The 19058-nt window shown below is 48.2% G+C and overlaps 1 protein-coding gene and 1 long non-coding RNA gene across 4 annotated transcripts in view; one reads left to right on the top strand and one right to left on the bottom strand.

Annotated features, from left to right (window-relative positions):
* LOC103350120 (uncharacterized) overlaps positions 1 to 7725 on the top strand; it is a 54352-nt gene extending 46627 nt beyond the window's left edge. For both annotated transcript variants that reach the window (XR_007923980.2, XR_007923981.2), the window contains one exon: positions 1356 to 7725. This is a non-coding gene — a long non-coding RNA (uncharacterized lncRNA). The remainder of the gene's footprint in view (positions 1 to 1355) is intronic.
* Positions 7726 to 8989: 1264 nt separating this feature from the next.
* The window catches only part of ABCA4 (ATP binding cassette subfamily A member 4), a 138845-nt gene continuing 128776 nt past the window's right edge, over positions 8990 to 19058 (bottom strand). Inside the window, exons 45-50 of one of the 2 annotated variants that reach the window (XM_051857469.2) lie at positions 18103 to 18237; positions 17241 to 17344; positions 17071 to 17163; positions 15830 to 16079; positions 11849 to 11935; positions 8990 to 9401 (exon numbers count right to left, since the gene is read on the bottom strand). In XM_051857469.2, the coding sequence (XP_051713429.2) occupies positions 9396 to 9401; positions 11849 to 11935; positions 15830 to 16079; positions 17071 to 17163; positions 17241 to 17344; positions 18103 to 18237 (675 nt within the window). In that variant the 3' untranslated portion in view covers positions 8990 to 9395. The other variant, XM_070078016.1, reaches the window with a different exon arrangement.

The following is a 19058-nucleotide window of genomic DNA, read 5'->3' as shown; positions in this document are numbered from 1 at the left end:
ACTTGGGCCCCTGCCACCCATGTGGAAGATGCAGATGGAGTTCAGGTTCCTAGCTTCAGCTTGGCTCATCCCTGGCTGTTGTGAATATTTTTTTAAAAAAGATTTATTTATTTTTTTGAAAGTCAGAGTTACACAGAGAGAGGAGAGGCAGAGAGAGAGAGAAGTCTTCCATCCGATGGTTCACTCCCCAGATGGCTGCAATGACTGGAGTGGTGCTGATCTGAAGCCAGGAGCCAGGAGCTTCTTCTGGGTCTCCCACATGGGTGCAGGGGCCCAAGGACTTGGGCCATCTTCTACTGCTTTCCCAGGCCATAGCAGAGAGCTGGATCAGAAGAGAAGCAGCCGGGACTGTAACCAGTGCCCATATGGGATGCCAGTGCTTCAGGCCAGGGCGTTAACCCACTGTGCCACAGCTCCGGCCCCAGTGAATATTTTTTAAAAAAAGATTTATTTATTTTTATTTGAAAGTCAAAGTTGCAGAGAGAAAGAGCAAGAGCTAGAGAGAGATCTTCTATCCATTAGTTTACTCTCCAGATGTCTTTAACTATCAGGGCTGCACCAAACCAAAGTCAGGAACCAGGAGCCTCATCGGGGTCTCCCACATGTGTAGCAGGAGCCCAAGCACTTGATTCATCTTCTGCTGCTTTCCCAGGCCATTAGCAGGGAGCTGTCTTGGAAGTAGAGCAGCCAGGACACAAGCCTGTGTACATATGGGATGCTGGTGTCGCAGGTGGCAGCTTTACCCAGTGCTCAACAATGCTGGCCCCTATTGTGGACATTTGGGAAGTGAACCAGCAGAATGAAGATCTCTCTTCCTGTCTCTGTCATTCTCTCTCTCTGTAACTCTGCTTTTCAAATAAAGAAATAAACAAAAAAAAATTACTACCTGAATTTGGTGTTTAAAACCCCATGCATGCTATAACATTTTTTATTATTTACACATTATAAATAATCTTAAATATTTGATATACTTTATACTTCATGAAAATGGCATCATACTTCATTCATTAATTCAGCAAATACTTTATTGAGTGGCTACTATGATCAGACACTGTTTTAGACATTGGGAATATGGCAGTAAAGAAAACAAGTGAAAATTCCTACTCTATATTCTAGAGGGGTAGAGAGATAGTGAAGATAAGCAAGTAAAGACTTGTCATGTGTGAAATAATGATAACTGGTAACATAAGAAAAAGCAGAGAAGGGGACATGATGTGAGGATGATGATAGGAGAAACTAAATGTTAGAGTGATCATGGAAGGCCTTGCTAAACAAATTGCTCTGCCATTAGTTGTCTTTGCTAACCACTGTGTTTTGGGATTTATGTCTTTTTTTTTTTTTTTTTTTTTTGACAGGCGGAGTGGACAGTGAAAGAGAGAGAGAGACAGAGAGAAAGGTTGCCGTTGGTTCACCCTCCAATGGCCGCCGTGGCCGGCGCGCTGCAGCCGGCGCACCGTGCTGATCCGAAGCCAGGAGCCAGGTGCATTTTCTGGTCTCCCATGGGGTGCAGGGCCCAAGCACTTGGGCCATCCTCCAGTGCACTCCCAGGCCACAGCAGAGAGCTGGCCTGGAAGAGGGGCAACCAGGACAGAATCCAGTACCCTGACCGGGGCTAGAACCTGGTGTGCCGGCGCCGCAAGGCGGAGGATTAGCCTGTTGAGCCACAGCGCTGGCCGGGGATTTATGTCTTTAGAAACATGTTTTTAGTTCATTCATTTCCATTGCTACATAGCACTCCTTGTATGAATAGGCCATAATTTATTTATTCATTCTCCTATTGATTAATGATCACTTTTTTAAACAGATCTATTTTATTTCTTATAAGATACCTTATAAGACATGTTGCTTATAAGACACCTTGGCAGGTATCTGGGAACTTGGATTTCTGGAGTGTTCTCACTATTCTTTAACTGATATGGGGTGTCAACTGTGCAGACAATATGGTTTTAGGTGAACCCTTGCTTCTGTTCTGGGGCACTGGAATTTTGGAATATGTTGAAGAATAGTAAGAACTTCCAGAAATCCAAGTTCCCAGACACCCGTGAAGGTGTCTTATAAGCAAAGCTTTCCAGATATAGCACTTTCCATTCTGCCTTGTTAACGCTTTTCTGCAGTGTGTACATGGATAGGACAGTTTGGGCAGCTCTTTGAAGATGTATGTGTCCATTGACCCAAACCGCTCTCCCAGACCTACTCTTAGAGAAACTGCACATTAGGAGCTGAGTCTCCAATGGGCTTCTGTTGGCAGAGGCATCACATACATATTGCTGCATTCTCACTACTAGAGAATGGATGTGCTCTGTGTGATCCCGCTTGAGAGGAAGAAAGCCTAAGGGAACCTGTGCACGGATCATCCCAACCCCTCCTCACGTCCTTTTCCAGTACGATCCAGCTGTGTCATCTTACTGTGTTGCTCTAATGCTTTTTTGTCACAAGTACAATGGTATACTGAATCTTTGCAGATCCCCTAGTGTATCTCCGAACACAGGGCGGGCTTGAGGACCCCATCAGAAACTCCTGTCCGAGGTGAAAGTTCCCATTGCCCCGTGACCTTGCCAGATTTGGTATTCTTTCATCTTTCTGATTTTTGCCAACCTGATAGATGTGAAATAGTCTCCTGTTGTTATTTGGATTTTTATTCCCTTGATTACCAGTGAGGCAGTGTATCTTTTCCAATGTTTAGCGACTCTGAGTTTCTTTTTCTGTTCATATTCTTTGCTGATTTTCTCTTGAGTTGTCTTACTGAATCATAGAATTTTTTTCACATTTGCATACTTATTCTTTGTTTATTATGCATACTGAAGATAACTTCTCATCTATAATGTTTTTATAGTGTGTTTTGTTTTATAGCAGTCATTTATTTTCACATACTAAATTAATGAGTATTTTTTAAAAAATATTTATTTATTTGAAAGGCAGCATTACAGAGAAAGAGAGGGAGAAACAGAGAGAGATCTTTGATCCTCTGGTTCACTCCCCAGATGGCCGCAACGGCTGGGGCTGGGCTGATCCAAAGCCAGGAGCTTCATCTGGATCTCTCACATAGGTATAGAGGCTCAAATACTTGGGTCATCTTCTGCTGATTTCCCAGGTGCATTAGCAGAGAGCTGGATCAGAAATGGAGCAGCCAGAACTCGAGTGGGCACAAATGGGATGCTGGCATTGCAGGTGGCGGCTTAACCTGCTGCACCACAATGCTGGCCCCGAAGAGTCTTTTTTCCTATGGTATATGTGTGTGTTGTTGTTGTTCTGTGTCTTTGGAGAGGTTTTACAGAGTAGTGATTAAGAATTAAGGTTCTAGAGCCAGACTATGTGGTTTTAAATCCTAGCCCAATCACTAACTATTACAATTTAGGTCAGGTTAAACTCTCTGGGCCTCAGTTTATTCCTGTGTAAGATGGGGACAATCACAGTTCCTGCTTTTTAGGTGGCTTGTAAGGATTACTGTAAGTGATTAAATCTATGAAATACTGTAAACTGTGCCTAGTACATGGTTAGTACTTAGTGTTAGCAACCAACAGTATAGTTTAAGAAAACTTAACCTTATCCCAATGTAATAAAAACAGTATCTTATGTTTTCTTTCCAAAGTTCTTGTTTGACTTTTCAAAAAGTGGTCTTTAATCATTCTTTTCCTCTTCTGTTCCTATGAATCATTCTTTTAAACAATTTTTATTAACATTTGCTATCTCTACATTTTTATGGGGTACTGTACAATATTTCAGCACATGCATATATATATATATTTTTTTTTTTTCAAACCCTTGTGTCGAGGGCTGACTTTCAATAGATTACACTGAGGGAGCTGCTGTTGATCTAACCAGGTGATTAGCGTTTGCACTTCCTTCTCTTTTCTTTGTGTCGGGGCCTGTCAGCTCCTCTGTTCCAGTCCTTTATACAGTCAACTACAGTCACTCACTGTGCCATGGAACACTAGAACTTATTCCTGCTGACTGTGTTTTCATACCTGTTATCCAACCCCCTTCTATCTGCTCTCCCCCAACCTTCCCAATCTTTAGGAGTCACTGTTCTAACCTAAACAAACCATTATTCAGGCTGTTGGGTGGCACAGGGAGGTGTCCATGTGGGGGCTGAGAGGGAGCCTCAATGGCCCTGAACAGGGTGTAAGAGCCCTGGTGGGTGAGGAGGGATCTATGCAGATAGGTGCCTGGGGTAGGAAGTCTCCCCAGTCAGGGTGAGGAGGGTGTCTGTGTGGTGGGGGCAGTGGGATGGTAGGAGGAAGAGTCTGAGTGGGCAGAGGAGAATGTGGGCATCAGAGACATAGTAGTTTGAGGTGGGACCCATGGGGTGGGGGTAGGTAGGACATTGGTAGAATGGGAGATGGGTTACATTCAGAGGGATTAAGTAAAATGGTAAATATGTTCAAGATGAGGGAAGGGAGTTAAAAATACAGAAAGAGGGAAAATTAAAGAGAACCATGTGATGATGGGCAGGACTTGGAGGTGTACGTGTGGACTCTTGCCTATCAATATATATGTTGGTATCTATACCTGTATACAGAATGGAAATAGGCATCTGACTACACACACACACACACACACACACACACACACACGCATTATCTAGCTGTCCTCTGAGAGAGAGCTGAGGCATTGGCTTATATATGATATATTTCCTGAAAGGAACCAGGGCTCCCTGGGGAAATGGTTGATTCCAGGTTGGGAAATGGAAAGATGAGCCTCGATTGCCTTGTGCCAGAAAGCAAGTAAGTCCTCCAGCGTTGCTGTGGAACATGGCAAAAGGACACAGAAGCCATCTTGATGGATTTCCACTGGCTAAATCAGGGACAACCTGAGCATTAAAATGAATAATATAGAAAGAGTGAGATCCCTTGAATAAAATAGGAAACGATGAATCCATACAGAATAAGTAAACACATAAATGTATTAAGCATTCGGTGAGGCGTGGGATCATTTGCATAATATTAAAGTGTTTCACCACAAAATACTTGTTAATGACAAAGAGAAAAGGAGTAATTTTATGGTAGGGAAGGCTGCCAGACATCTCTGTTCCAAGTGACCTTTGACGTGCCTGGGACACTGTAATCTGCTTGTCACTACAACAGCAGTGTGCCTGCATGGCTCAGGGCATATCCAGCCTGTCCCTCTCCTTGACGTTTTGTCTATGGCTGCTTCTGGCTACAATAGCTGAGTTTAGTAGTTGTGATCAGAGACTGGATGAAGTTGTAGAGCTGAAAATTTTCACCATACGGCCCTTTACAGATAGTCTGCTAGGCCCTGCACCAGAACCTGAACACCGTGGACAGAGGCTGTCTTGTTGGTTGCTTTGTTCCCAGAATATGGAACATTGCCTGTTTCTGCCCCTCTTCTCCCCTCTGTCTCCTCCCTTCTCTCTCACTCCTTTGTTTCTCCTGGAACTATAAGAGGATTGACTTAGTGGTCATTATCATTCAGGACCTAGGATACTGCCAGCTCTGGTGGAATATGAGCATAGTTCCATGGCTAAGCAGAATGCCTGGAATGCTATATGATCAGGAACTGTGCAGAGCTTTGCAGAGGAAGTGTGCTCCCTGAAATTCACCATGACTCAGGGCTATGGAATTTGCCTAGAGTAAGCTGTGATCTCTCAGGAAAGTTGCTGAAGTACCAAAAAAAAAAAAAAAAAAAAAAAAGTACCTGCCTAGATAGCTGAGTGTGGCATGGCAAGCTGTGGGGACGGCCCTTAGGGAGCACCTCATACCATTGTGTATATGTACTCAAAGTTATAAACCAAGCTATTAAACAGCTAAATGATGACCTTTGTAATGATGACCTAGGTTTAAAGGTCAACTTCTTGATTTCCTTGGAGTTCCACACTGGACAATCATAGTACAAATCCAGCTGTCCCATGACCCACCTCCCTTTTCACTCTTCCCTGTTTTTCCATGGAGGCTCAATTACTGTGTGTAGACACCAGGACTACCATTGGTGCAGAAAGCAGCCCACCCAGGCTCTAAAAGTGGGCTTTAGACCATCTGGACAGGGAAGTCCAGAGTTGTGGGCCAGGTGTGCATGTCTCCTGCAACCTGTGGATTCTGTCCTGTAAGGGAGAAGCAATCCTAGAAAGACCAGAGTGGGGTCTGCAGGGAAGACTGGATGGCCTTTTTTAAGGGCATGATTTCTCCCTCCGTTAAAACTAGGCAAACAAAACAAGGATACAAGGGTGTAGTTTTTGAATGTTGAGGAATTTCCCAGCTTTAAAAGCATGTGGTTTTATGAATCTGAAACTCCTAATATGAATCCTTTCCCCAAGTTGACAATCACCTTGGACACAACATGGTGGCAAGTCTCCCCCTTGCCATGAGGAGTCAAGAACTATTCATCTTATGTGACCTGATGAGGCACTGGATCACCACCCTGAGGAAACCACATCCTAGGGCCTGGGCACAGGAGACTGGCGCCTTGTGGTGCCTGAGACAGCTTCCCCTCAACGCTGACACTAGCTTTTCTTGGGGAAACTTCCTTTCTGCCCCACAGGGCTGCTGGTACAGGGCTTCCTCCTCTATGGTTTCACAGTAAGTCCCTGGGCTGTCACACAGACCCCTTCCTCCAAGCCCACTGTCTCTTCAGGGGGGATATGGTGACAGACACAAATGAAGCCCTCTGAGAGCTGTCTACTCATGATGGAAATTTATCTTTTGCTCCCAGCTATTCCAAAATCTTGAGACTCCCAAAGAGGAGCTAGAGGCCCAGAAAAGCCGGCAGCAAGTCACATGCCTGGGATATCCCCTTAGTGGTTTCTTCCTCCCTCCCTCCCTCCCTCCCTCCCTCCCTCCTTTACCTCCCTCCTTCCTTCCCTCCCTTCCTTCCCTTCTTTCTTTCCCTTCTTCCCTTTTTTATTTTTAAAGATTTATTTATTTGAAAGGGAGAGTGAGACACACACACATACACACACCATCTGCTGTTCACTCCCCAAATGGCTGAAATGGCTAGGGCAGCTGGGCCAGGCCAAAACCAGGCATCTGGAACTCCATCTGGGTCTCCCATGTGGGTGTCAGGTGGCCAAGTACTTGAGCAATCATCTGTTGCTTTAGTAGGGAGCTGGATTGGAAGTGGAGCAGCTGGGGCTAAACCTGGCACTCTGACATGGGACACTGGCATTGCAGGCAGTGGCTTCACCCACTGTACCACAGTGCTGGTCCCAGTGCTTGCATTTCTTGAGTTGACTTTCCAGTTTCTCTTCCTCTTCCATACCAGTCTCCCTTATCAAACTAGACTGGGGGATATTTCAACTGATGTAACATGTTCTCAGGAAGTTTGGGCCAAGCTTCCCACTTGAATATTCCTCAAACCCAAGCATACTGGGCCAGGACTTTCTTCCTGCCTACTGTCTGTGACTAGTCTTTTTTAAAGCATAGCATGTCTGTTGCTCAACTTGCCATTTGCTTTTTTTTTTTTTTTTTTTTTGAGATATCATTTTCTTGGACCTACTTCTTTTTGGTATATTTTTTGCTGGATTTTCAGTTTGGATTTTTTTTTTTTTTTAGTATTTTCTGTGTACCAGGTGCTGAAAAAAAAAAAAAAAAAAAACAGGGTAAAAAAAGACACAGATCTTGCCCTTGGGGAGCTCAGTGTAGTGGTAGAGGCAGGAGGTGAGCTGAGCTAATCCAGCTCTTTCCAGTCCCTGATTCCTTTCTGAAACCTGCACAACCCACTATGAATGACTGCTCGTCTCCTCCCTCGGGGAGTCTTCTTTACTGTGATATCCTAGTTGCTTAACTTAAATTACATGGCCATCCAGGAAGCAACATTGTGATACAAGTTTCAACAACATACTCCTGGGCTTTCCCAACCTCTATTTTGACCCTCATTTGTGGTTTTGATCAGTGGTAGATTTTTAAAGACTCAAGATCAGATTAATCCAATTGAAGACGCACATTTGCACCGTGGAGGTAGAAGTGCACTCTATGGGTGAGTCCTGTCTTTAAACAGTTATAAAGGCATGTGAGGTCTCAGAGCCAACCAAGGGTCCTCTCTCAGTTGTCCATGCCTCCTTGTCTGTGTCCTAATTATACCTATATGTAGCGCTCAGATAATCTAGGCAAAAATGAAATGTAGATTCAGATAATTCCCAGCTGACAGTGGATAATGTTTGCATGCATTACCAGTTGCATGTTTTCTTCAAGTCCTATAACGACAACAACATTAAGACCAGTTTGGGGCGGGCGCTGTGGCATAGCAGGTAAAGTTGCTGCCTCAATGGTGGCATCCCATATGGGCGCTAGTTCGAGTCCTGGCTGCTATGCCTGGGAAAGCAGCAGCAGATGGCCCAAGTCCTTTGGCCCCTGCACCCACATGGGAGGTCTAGAAGAAACTCCTGGCTCCTGGCTTTGGATCAGCCCAGCTCCAGCCATTGTGGCCATTTGGGAAGTGGACCAATGGATGGAAGACTTTTTTTTTTTTTTTGACAGGCAGAAGTGGACAGTGTGAGAGAGAGACAGAGAGAAAGGTCTTCCTTTTGCCACTGGTTCACCCTCCAGTGGCCGCCGCAGACGGCACGCTGCGGCCGGCGCACTGCACTGATCCGATGGCAGGAGCCAGGTGCTTCTCCTGGTCTCCCATGGGGTTCAGGGCCCAAGCACTTGGGCCATCCTCCACTGCACTCCCGGCCACAGCAGAGAGCTGGCCTGGAAGAAGGGCAACCGGGACAGAATCCAGTACCCTGACCGGGACTAGAACCCGGTGTGCCAGCGCCGCAAGGCGGAGGATTAGCCTAGTGAGCTGCAGTGCCGGCTGACTTCTCTTTCTCTCTCTGCCTCTGCCTCTCTGTAACTCTGCCTTACAAATAAAAAAAAAAAAAAGACAAGTTCATTCTCTTCCACCCCAGTGTTGTAGAATCCTGCCATACATAGCACTTGGTGGCAACAACTTACACAGTAGACTTTGGCAATGACATGGAGCTACACACACTCAACAGAAAATATCTACAGTTATACCAGATGGTTCATACCAGGGAAGTGAGTGAATAGGGTTGTTCATGATGAGTGCATTCGCATTTTATTTTTCCTTGAAAATAACACACACACACACACATACACACAGAAAAGCAGACCCACTTGAAATGACAGCAATACTGAGACCAAGGTCACTAGTAGGAAGCACTGGTGTTTCTGCTTCTGTCACCTGGATGGAAAGGGTTTCCAATTTGTTTGGCTGAGTCAGTTCCACCATTACGTGTTCCAGGTGAACGAGTCAGTTTGTGTTTCCTTCTTGAAGAGCCTCATTTTGAGTTTGTTGTAAGCTCCACGTGTGTTGTTTTTGGCTGCAGTGGATCATTTTTGCTGGCCAGCTGTTTGGATGACCATCGGGCAAGGGCTCCTGCCCCTCCAGCTGCTCAGAGTTCCTTTCTAGCTGCTGGGAGTGCTTCGTGTGGAAGATCAGACCTGTGGAAGGAGATCAGATGGCTTCTGTCATCCCGTTATCCTGGAGAGGTGGCCTGGCTGCATCTGGAGTTTTTACAAGTTAAGCAGTGGACAGTCTATCTCCAAAGAGGCTCAGCCAGAGGCACTGTTTGTTTCCTTATCTATGTGCTGGTCAGGCCAGATGATCTCTCAGGGCCCTGGTTCTGAAATCCAGATGCTTGTTAGAATGCCTCCCACCACTGTGTGCAGACAGCTCACATGTTAGGGAAGCTGCAGCCCAGCGCTATTTCCAAAGGTGGTTATGGAGTCTTTTTAGTTTTTAGCCCAATAAATTACCCTGCTGTTACTGTCTTAAAAGCCAAGAAGTTATAGTTAAGGACAGCCTTGAGGTACAGAATTCTCTTTACCCACTTCCTGCAGAGCAGGCTCATTGGAAAAGTTTGCAGGTTGGGAGGAAAAGGAGGGAGTTCTGGTGGAGTTCAGAATGGCAGGTGCCAGAGGGGAGCTTGGGCACCAAGTCCATGCTCCTTGAGGAGTGGACACCATGTGACCAACTTTCCAACTGGAGACCTTGTCTCTAGTTACAAAGTGTAGGCAGTTTTCTTGTACCAATACCCAGCTGTGAGGGCAAGGAACAGGCTGGACACAGGCTTTCCCAGTCCAGGAAAATGTGGTTTATGCAATCATCTAGTTTAAAAATCACACCCTCCTAGGGAGAGGACTAGTACAGTATTTAGGACTGAGAACATGCGTTGAGATGGCATGCCAATCGTCATCAAAGCCTTGGGTACTTCTGGAAGTATTAGGATGAGGACAGAAGTTGTCTGGGGAAATCACCAGCGTGTAAGAATAGGATCAAGGCCGGCGCCGTGGCTCAATAGGCTAATCCTCCACCTTGCGGCGCCGGCACACCGGGTTCTAGTCCCGGTCAGGGCGCCGGATTCTGTCCCGGTTGCCCCTCTTCCAGGCCAGCTCTCTGCTATGGCCAGGGAGTGCAGTGGAGGATGGCCCAGGTGCTTGGGCCCTGCACCCCATGGGAGACCAGGAAAAGCACCTGGCTCCTGGCTCCTGCCATCGGATCAGCACGGTGCGCCGGCTGCAGCGGCGGCCATTGGAGGGTGAACCAACGGCAAAAGGAAGACCTTTCTCTCTCTGTCTCTCTCTCACTGTCCACTCTGCCTGTCAAAAAAAAAAAAAAAAAAAAAAAAAAAAAAAAAAAAAAGAATAGGATCAAAAATTGGTCTGAGTTGTTCCTGATTTGGGAAAGCACCTGTGATGATCATGCAATGATCAACCCATTTAGGAGGTTTCTAAATTAATTGATAATCCCATACTTCTCTAGAAAAACCTTGACCCTCACCTATTTTCACCTATTTTGTGAGCGTACATAGGACCCCATGCCAAAAGATGTGTTCCAAGGCTGAGTCCTGTGAAGAACTTAGAAGGCTAGTGAGAAGCAGACACACTGATCTCCAGGTTGTAAGACGTCTGGAGCTGTGAAACCATCAGCCCACTGGCCTTCCCGAAGCTCAGAGTCACCTCTGCACGGGCCACTGTGAACGCTCTCCCTATAGGAGCCTGTGAGAGGAATCCCCTTTTTCTCGTTTGTAGGATATTTTAAGGAAAATTATTCTAAAGTGGTGAATTGGAAACAAGGGCATATTTACTATCTGTTTCACGACAGACTTATTTACACACAATGCTGTACAGATGGGGTTTCGCAAGCCTCTGAAAGCACAATGAGTGTTGTGCTTGTCAAGTCAGGGGTTTTGAATCACACATTTGTTTTTTAAAATTTACCAATTTAATAAATGCATTCTTGTGGGTCTCCTAATATTCATAAGCAATATGTGGCAAACACAATAGAAAAATGGTGACATCCAATAAAGAGGGGAGTAACTGCTGTAACACATAGAACACCTGTGTCCTGGGCCTGGCTCAGAGGTGAGCTAGCGTCAACCCTTAAGAGGACTACGCCAGGTAGCCTTAGGAAACAATTTTGCTGGGCAAGTATGTATTCTGAGTTAAACAAGGGCTCATATCTGCAAGTGGCTTTCAAAGAATAAGTTTTGACTTCTATCAACAACAGCAACTGCAGGATTGGAATGAGAAATAGTGCCTAAAAAATTTCTTCAAGCCTTCCCTGGACAGGTGCCTTCACCTAAGCATTTCTGGACCCTCTCAGGTGGGAGGTAGGGGCAGAGTCAACCTTGCCAAGTAGCTATTTGGTTGCTACTAGTGGAGCAGAAGGGGAAAATGCATCACAAGCCGTGCCTGGAGAGGAGTGTTTCAGCTGTATTTTTGTTTTGTTTTGTTTTGTTTTGTTTTGTTTTGTTTTGTTTTGTTTTTGCAATCCAGACATTTGTTGGGAGGAATGAGAGTGTCTTTGCTTATTGGCAAAATGCTTCAACTTGATTTGATTCATTCTCCCAGTCAGTGGGCTGTGGACAATGGATCAGTCTGAGTACCTTGACTTGTTGGTTGGCTCCGGCAGCACGAGGATGCAAAGGAAGGTCATGAGTTTCAGTCTGCTGCTTAGCAAAGTTCACAAATACCTGGAGCAAAGGAGAGCAAGAGTAGGTAGATGATTCCAGGAAAAATGGCACACTACGCACACCTCCCCTCTTCACTCTCTGTCAGCCACAGTGAATGTACAGCGTGCTGGTGTGACTTGTCCTGCCCAGGGGAGGCTGGCACACCCACAGAAGCCCGTGGACAGGGCTTGTTTCTTTTTTTGTTTCTTTGTTGAGATGTATTTTATGGGGCTGGTGCTGTGGCTTAGTGGGTAAAGCCACTGCCTGCAGTGCTGGCATCCCATATGGGTGCCAGTTTGAGTTCTGGCTACTCTACTTTTGATCCAGCTCTCTGCTATGGCCTGGAAAAACAGTAGAAGACGGCCCAAGTCCTTGGGCCCCTGCACCAACATGGGAGACCTGGAAGAAGCTCCTGGCTTCGGATAGGCCCAGCTCTAGCCATTGTAGCCATTTGGCGGAGTGAACCAGCAGATGGAAGACCTACCTCTCTCTCTGTTTCTTTCTCTCTCCCTCTCTCTCTCTATTTCTTTCTCTCTCTCTCTGTTTCTCCCTCCCTCCCTCTGCCTCTCTGTAACTCTGCCTTTCAAATAAATAAATTTTAAAAACTAAATAAAATAAGAAAAGAATTATTGATAATTTAAAAAAGATTTATTTATTTGAAAGGCAGGGAGATTGTCCATCTGCTGGTTAAGTCCCCAAATGGGTGCAATGGCTGGGGCTGGGCCAGGGTGAAAGCAGGAGCCTGAAACTCCATCCTGGTCTCCAACGTGGGTGGCAGGGGCCCAAGCACACAGGCATCTTCTGCTGCTTTCCCAGGCGCATTAATAGGGAGCTGAATCAGAAGCAGAGCAGCAGGGACTCCAACTGGCATTCATATGGGATGCCAGAGTCACAGGGAGTGGCTTAACCTATGGCACCACAACACCGGCCCCAGGACTTCTTAGACTCCCTAGCTATCAAAGGAATTTCTGCTGGAGGATTCCAAAACCCCTGGGACCCAGATGCTGTGGATTCTCAGCAGCATTTTTTCCAATCCTCTGAGAAAGAGGTGATCTCTGTTCTATTCTGTTCTTAGTGTTCGGTGCAGCCATGACTCCTGTTTCAGAAGCCCAGTGTGGCCTTCACCTGCTGATGAGAAGGTGCAGGGGAGCAGGGGAGCCAGCCCTCAAGGGGTAGATGGAGGCTTACCCATGCCTGCTGCTTTACTGGATGGTCTTTAAGGATGTTTATTAGAAAACAAAACCAGGGCTGGCGCTGTGGCGCAGGTTAATCTTCCGCCTGTGGCACCAGCATCCCATATGGGCGCCGGTTCTAATCTTAGCTGCTCCTTTTTGGATCCAGCTCTCTGCTATGGCCTGGGAAAGCAGTAGATGATGCCCCAGGTGCATGCTTGGGCCCCTGCACCTGCGTGGGAGACCAGGAGGAAGCACCTAGCTCCTGGCTCCTGGCTTCGGATCGGGGCAGCTCCAGCTGTAGCGACCATTTGGGGAGTGAACCAGCGGACGGAAGACCTTTCTCTCTGTCTCTCCCTCTCACTGTCTGTAACTCTGCCTCTCAAATAAATAAATAAAAATCTTAAAAAAAAAAAACAGAAACAACCCAAATGCCCACTGGTAAATGAATGGGTGGATAGGTGAAATATGGCACAAACACAATGGAATGTTATTCAGCCATTAAATTCTGATACATGGTATAAAATGGGTGAGCCTTAGGGATCTTGTGCTAAGCAAGGCAAGCCGGTCACAGAAAGACAAGTGCTGTAAGATTCTAGGTGTACAAGGTATGAAGTAGTCAAATTCATAGTACAAAAAGTAGAAGGGATACTGCCAGCGGCTGGGGGGAAAATGGGGAGTTACTGCTTATTGGACAAGGGTTTCAGTTTTGCAAGATGAAAAGCTCTCTGGAGACGGATGGGGATGTTGGGTGCACAACTATGTGAACGTACTTCGTGCCACTGAGCTGTACACTTTATTTATTTTTAATTTATTTGACAGGTAGAGTTATAGACAGTGCGAGAGAGAGACAGAGAGAAAGATCTTCCTTCCATTGGTTCACTCCCCAAATGGCGCAGCCCCGACCCGAAGCCAGGAGCCAGGTGCTTCTTCCTGGTCTCCCATGCGCATGCAGGGGCCCAAGCACTTGGGCCATCCTCCACTGCCTCCCTGGGCCACAGCAGAGAGCTGGACTGGAAGAGGTGCAACCGGGACTAGAACCCGGCGCCCAATGGGATGCCGGCGCCGCAGGTGGAGGATTAGCCAAGTGAGCCATGGCACCGGCCCTGAGCTGTACACTTAAAAATGGGTCATTTAGGGGCCAACACTATGGCATAGCAGGTAAAGCCACTGCCTGTGATGTCGGCATCCCCTGTGGGTGCTGCTTCATGTCCTGGCTGCTCCACTTCTGATCCAGCTCCTTGCTAATGGTCTGAGAAAAGCAGCAGAAGATGGCCCAAGTACTTGGGCCCCTGCTACCTGCATGGGAGACCCAGAAGAAGCTCCTGGCTCCTGGCTTTGGCCTGGCCCAGCCCTGGCTGTTGGGACCATCTGGAGAGTGAACCAACAGATGGAAACCTCTCCCTTTCTCTGTAACTCTGACTTTCAAATAAATAAGTGAATCTTTTTTTTTTTTAATATCTTCCATCTGCTGGTTCACTTTCCAAATGTCCTCAATGGCTGGGGTTGGGCCAGGCTGGAGCCAGGAGCTTCATCTGGGTCTCCCACATGGGTGCAAGTGCCCAAGATCCTGGGCCATCCTCTGCTGCTTTCCCAGGGGCATTACCAGGGAGTGGGATTGGAAGTGGAACATCCTGGAGTTGGACTGGTGCTCATATGGGATGTTGGTGCTGCAGGCTGTGGCTTAACCCATTGTGCCACAGCACTGGCCATACAAATCTTTTTAAAAAATTGGTAATTTCACAACAATAAAACAGCAATCACATTTTTTAAAAAATCCAGAGAATACACTTATCAAAATTCATGAAACTGTACACTTAACATAATTTTTTTAAAGATTTTGTTTATTTATTTGAAAGTTACAGAGTGAGAGGGAGCCTTGGAGAGAGATCTTCCATTCACTTGTGCACTCCCCAGATAGCAGCAATGGCCAGGGCGAGGCTGGATGAAGCAAAGAACCCAAACACTTGGGCCATCTCCTGCAGCTTTACCCCAGTTGGATCAGAAGTGGAACAGCCGGGACTTGAACCAGCACCTATATGGGATGCCAACATCGCTAGGTGGAGGCTTTACCTACTACGCCACAATGCAGGTCCCAACGTGGATGTGTTTTATTGTATGTTAGTCACATACCAATAAAGTTGATTTCAAAAGAAAAAGACATCACTGCAAATGAGCAATAATGCAGTAGCATGTTACAGTGGGGGAAGGATGATATAAAGAACAAAATCAGTGATGTTTGCTGATGACTAAATTATTCTTAGGAAACACTTCTGATTTACCAAGTTCCACCCTAAGAGACAGAGGGACAAGAGTGCGTTAAAAATCGGCAATGTCTGGGGCAAGCCTTGTGGTGCAGCAGGTTAGGCTGACACTTGCGATGCAGGAATCCCAGGTGACCACTGGTTTGAGTCCTAGCTGCTCTGCTTCCAATCCAGCTCCCATCCAATGTGCCTGGGAAAGCAGCAGATGAAGCCCAGATGCTTGGGGCCCTGCCACCCATGTGGGAGAACTGAATGGAGTTCCTGGCTCCTGGCTTGGCCTGGCATAGGTCTGGCCATTGTGGCCATTTGCAGAGTGAACTAGTATGAAGAATCTCTCTGTTTCTCTCTCACGCTCACCATTACTCTGCCTTTCAAGTAAATAAATCTTAACAAAAAAAAATCAAGAACGTCATGCCTCTCTCTCACCCTGGACTTTGCACCACCCAGCTCAGTGCCTGCAGGCCCTGGGGCCGACTTGCCTGGTCCAGCGTGGTCTGAGTGACCGAGTACTCCTCAATGAACAGGCTGTCCTTGTGGGAGATGAGCAGCTGGAAGATCCTGGCCAGGGAGGAGGAGGAGACCTGGTACTGGAGCATGTTGTAGTGCCTCTCCCTCTGCACACTGCCCGGGAAGTTCCCCTGGAAGAACTGCTCCACAGGATTCAGGTCAGGAAGCACGTCATCCTTCGGGGATCTGATTTTCATTGTGACAATGTAGCCATCTCCAAACCTAGGGGATGCACAGTGTGGAACAGGTCTCCCTGAGTGGCTGGGTCTGAGATCCCAGGATAAGGAGCAGACTCCTCAGAAGTTCTGGGGGCCTAGGGAGAAACCATTCGATATCAGGCAGCAGAGGTCTGCGTGTGTGGTGCAGGGCCACATGTACTTGTTGAAGTTAGAGGGGGTCTTAGCCCCACGTGGAGAGCTCAGGTCCCTGTAGAGGACCAGAGCCTACGAGTGGTGGCAAAGGCTGCCTGCCCTTCCTGAGCCCGGCCAGGGACAAAGGTTTGGGAAGGCAGTACTTTGCTGAGGACGCTTCCAGAAGCAAGCAGAATTGCCAGGGCCATTGGATACCTCCCTCCTGCTTGTGGCCCCCGTGTGGATAGAAGATGGTCTAGCAGAGAGTGTGTACCCACCGTGCCAGTTATCCCCGCCTTCAAAGTGCCCTCCATGATCAAGTGCTGTTCTCTGCAGGAAGGCCTGTGCCTCTCCCCTTTCAGCTCCTAAAAACTGACCATCCCTCCTCACAGGGAACACTCCCTTCTCACCTCTCCATAGAGGGCATACTGAGGCACGAGAGGGACAGGCATGGGGACACATCCATTTCTCCAGCAGCTGGGTACCAGAAGTTGCTGACACAGATCTGGTAACCTCCTGTGCTACTGTCCCCATGGATTTCTAGGCAGTGTCCAAGCTGTAGCTGCTCAGCAATCCAGGGTCAAGTTCGCTACCTCCCTAAGTGCAGCTGATCTACTAGACCTTTCTTTCAATCACTTACCTGCCTGGATGCTCCGCTGGGTATACTAAGCACCTTGGTATGGATGAGGTGGACTATAGGCTGGGCATTGGGCCTATAGCTGCTGGAGGACCAGGCCCTGCCACCACCTGCCTTTACTCCTGGAAGCAGGGGCAGCAAGACCCTCCCAAGTCAATAGAGAGCACAGGGCCTGGTGGAAGCCCACGAAAAGTGGCAGAAGGCGCACCCGCCTCCATCTGCTTACTTGTACTTGAGGTGCTGAATGGTGCCCAGACACTGAAAGGTGCCCTTCACCATGATGGCCAGCCGGGTACACAGTGCCTCACACTCTTCCATGCTGTGGGGCGGGAGAGAGGAGGTGAGCAGGGGAGGACTCCCCCCCCGCACCTGCCCCACCCTCTGGGAGTCTCTTGCCTGTGGGATGTGAGGACCACAGCTCTTCCTTCTCTGATGATGCTCACAATGGTGTTCCACAGCATGCGGCGTGCCTGGGGGTCCATCCCTGTGGTGGGCTCATCCTATTGGGGGATGGCAGGGGGGCGTGGGCTTGGAGCTGGCCTCTCCCAGCTACTTGTGCTCTCCGGAGACTGCCCCCACCCCGAGCAGCTCTGAGGCTGAAGGCAGTGAGCTGGCAGACAATGCACACAGTCACTCCCCCATGGGCCAAGATAGGGTACCCAGGCTCAGGCTGCAGAAGGCAGGAGGTGACTCAGAGAATGAAGGGTGCTATGTATACCCCAGACCCATTTCAACCTGTATGTGGGTTGATTAAGGCAATAGTGAAGTTATCCTTAGAAACAGGAAAAAACAGCAAATGTGGAAGGAGGCCTGGAGATGGCCTGGGTGACTTTTCTGGTTCCCTCCATGTCCCGTGGCCATGTCCGCATACATCTCGGGTTGCCTGGCACGGGTCCTCGGGTCTGGTCTAGCTCAGGTGAGAGTACAAAAGCCTTTGAGCCAGGTCCACCCTCCTGTCTACTGGGGATTCCCACAGGCAGCGGTAACTTCTGATCAGATACCAACGTTTCACAGAGCTGAGCTGAACCTGGGACCCACAAGAGACCTCCCAGAACTCATGATGAGACTGGCCTGTTTTCTCGTAGCTGTGGATCAAACTCTGGGCTGATTCGCTCACAAGGAGCAATATAAGGAACAGAGCAAATAAGAAGCAGCTGCTGGATTTTCTAAATCTGCACACATTTCCCTGGCCCAAGAGATGCTGCACTTGGTTTGAGTTTTGGGGGTTGTCTGTGTCCACAGCCTGCAGTGTTCTCACCAGCAGCACCAGCGGCGGGCAGCCAATGAGCGCGATGGCTGTGGAGAGCTTCCGCTTGTTGCCCCCGCTGTATGTGCCAGCCAGGCGGTCCACGTAGAGGGACAGGCCCAGGCTTTGAATACACCAGTTTGCAACCTAGGGAAGCAAGAGAAAGGCAGTGAGGGAAGACGTGGGTGATACTGTAGCTGGCGGGGAGTCTGCCCGCCCTGCCCATGCAGGAGGCTAAGAGGACATGGCACACCACGCCTCCCAGGAAGGACCCCACAACCTGACTGCTGGCAGGCAGCGGGAGCCCCAGGCACTTTTCCCCACTCCTGCTCCCTGTTAAAGGGCCCTGTGATTGCCAGCCAGGTAAACAGCTCCCCGGTGTGGCCCAGGCCCATTAGGACCACCTGGAAAGCTATCCCAGCTATGTGGCCTTCCAGCTGATTGGAGAAGCATATCGGCGCCAATATCAGTTCTATCCTGTAGAATTCGTGTTGCCCTGAATTAGTTATGCCCCTTCTGCCTGCAAAAAGTGTGCGTGGTCGTTAATGAAGCGGACATGTTCATTGAAACTTGTCTCCGGTGCTCCTTGTGGAAGGACGCCGTCACCCCACCATCCTGGCAGTGTGTGGGCCTCATGGGTCGTCGAGCCCGCAGGAGACAAACAAGGGAATGCGCTACACCTCCACCAATCCAAAGTCTTGGCCCCCAGGTCTCCCCCCTCCAGGATGTCAGACCCAGCCAGGCTCAAACAGGGCCCCTGCCGGCTCATGTCCTGCTCCGGGTCAGGGCCAGATGAGTCTCCGCTCTGCTCTGCGCCTTTGGTCCTCAGGTGCAGCCCCTTGGAAGTGGCCGGCAGCCTTACAAAGCACCAGACATCATTTCTCTCCTAGACTATGGCCAGGTGCGGAAGACAAAGACTCCTAGAGTCTGTGTGAGATGATGGCTCCCAGGGCCACCTCTAGACAGGG

Source organism: Oryctolagus cuniculus, chromosome 7, assembly GCF_964237555.1.
Source record: "Oryctolagus cuniculus chromosome 7, mOryCun1.1, whole genome shotgun sequence".
Taxonomy (NCBI): domain Eukaryota; kingdom Metazoa; phylum Chordata; class Mammalia; order Lagomorpha; family Leporidae; genus Oryctolagus; species Oryctolagus cuniculus.
This window is presented reverse-complemented; position numbering and strand designations above follow the sequence as displayed.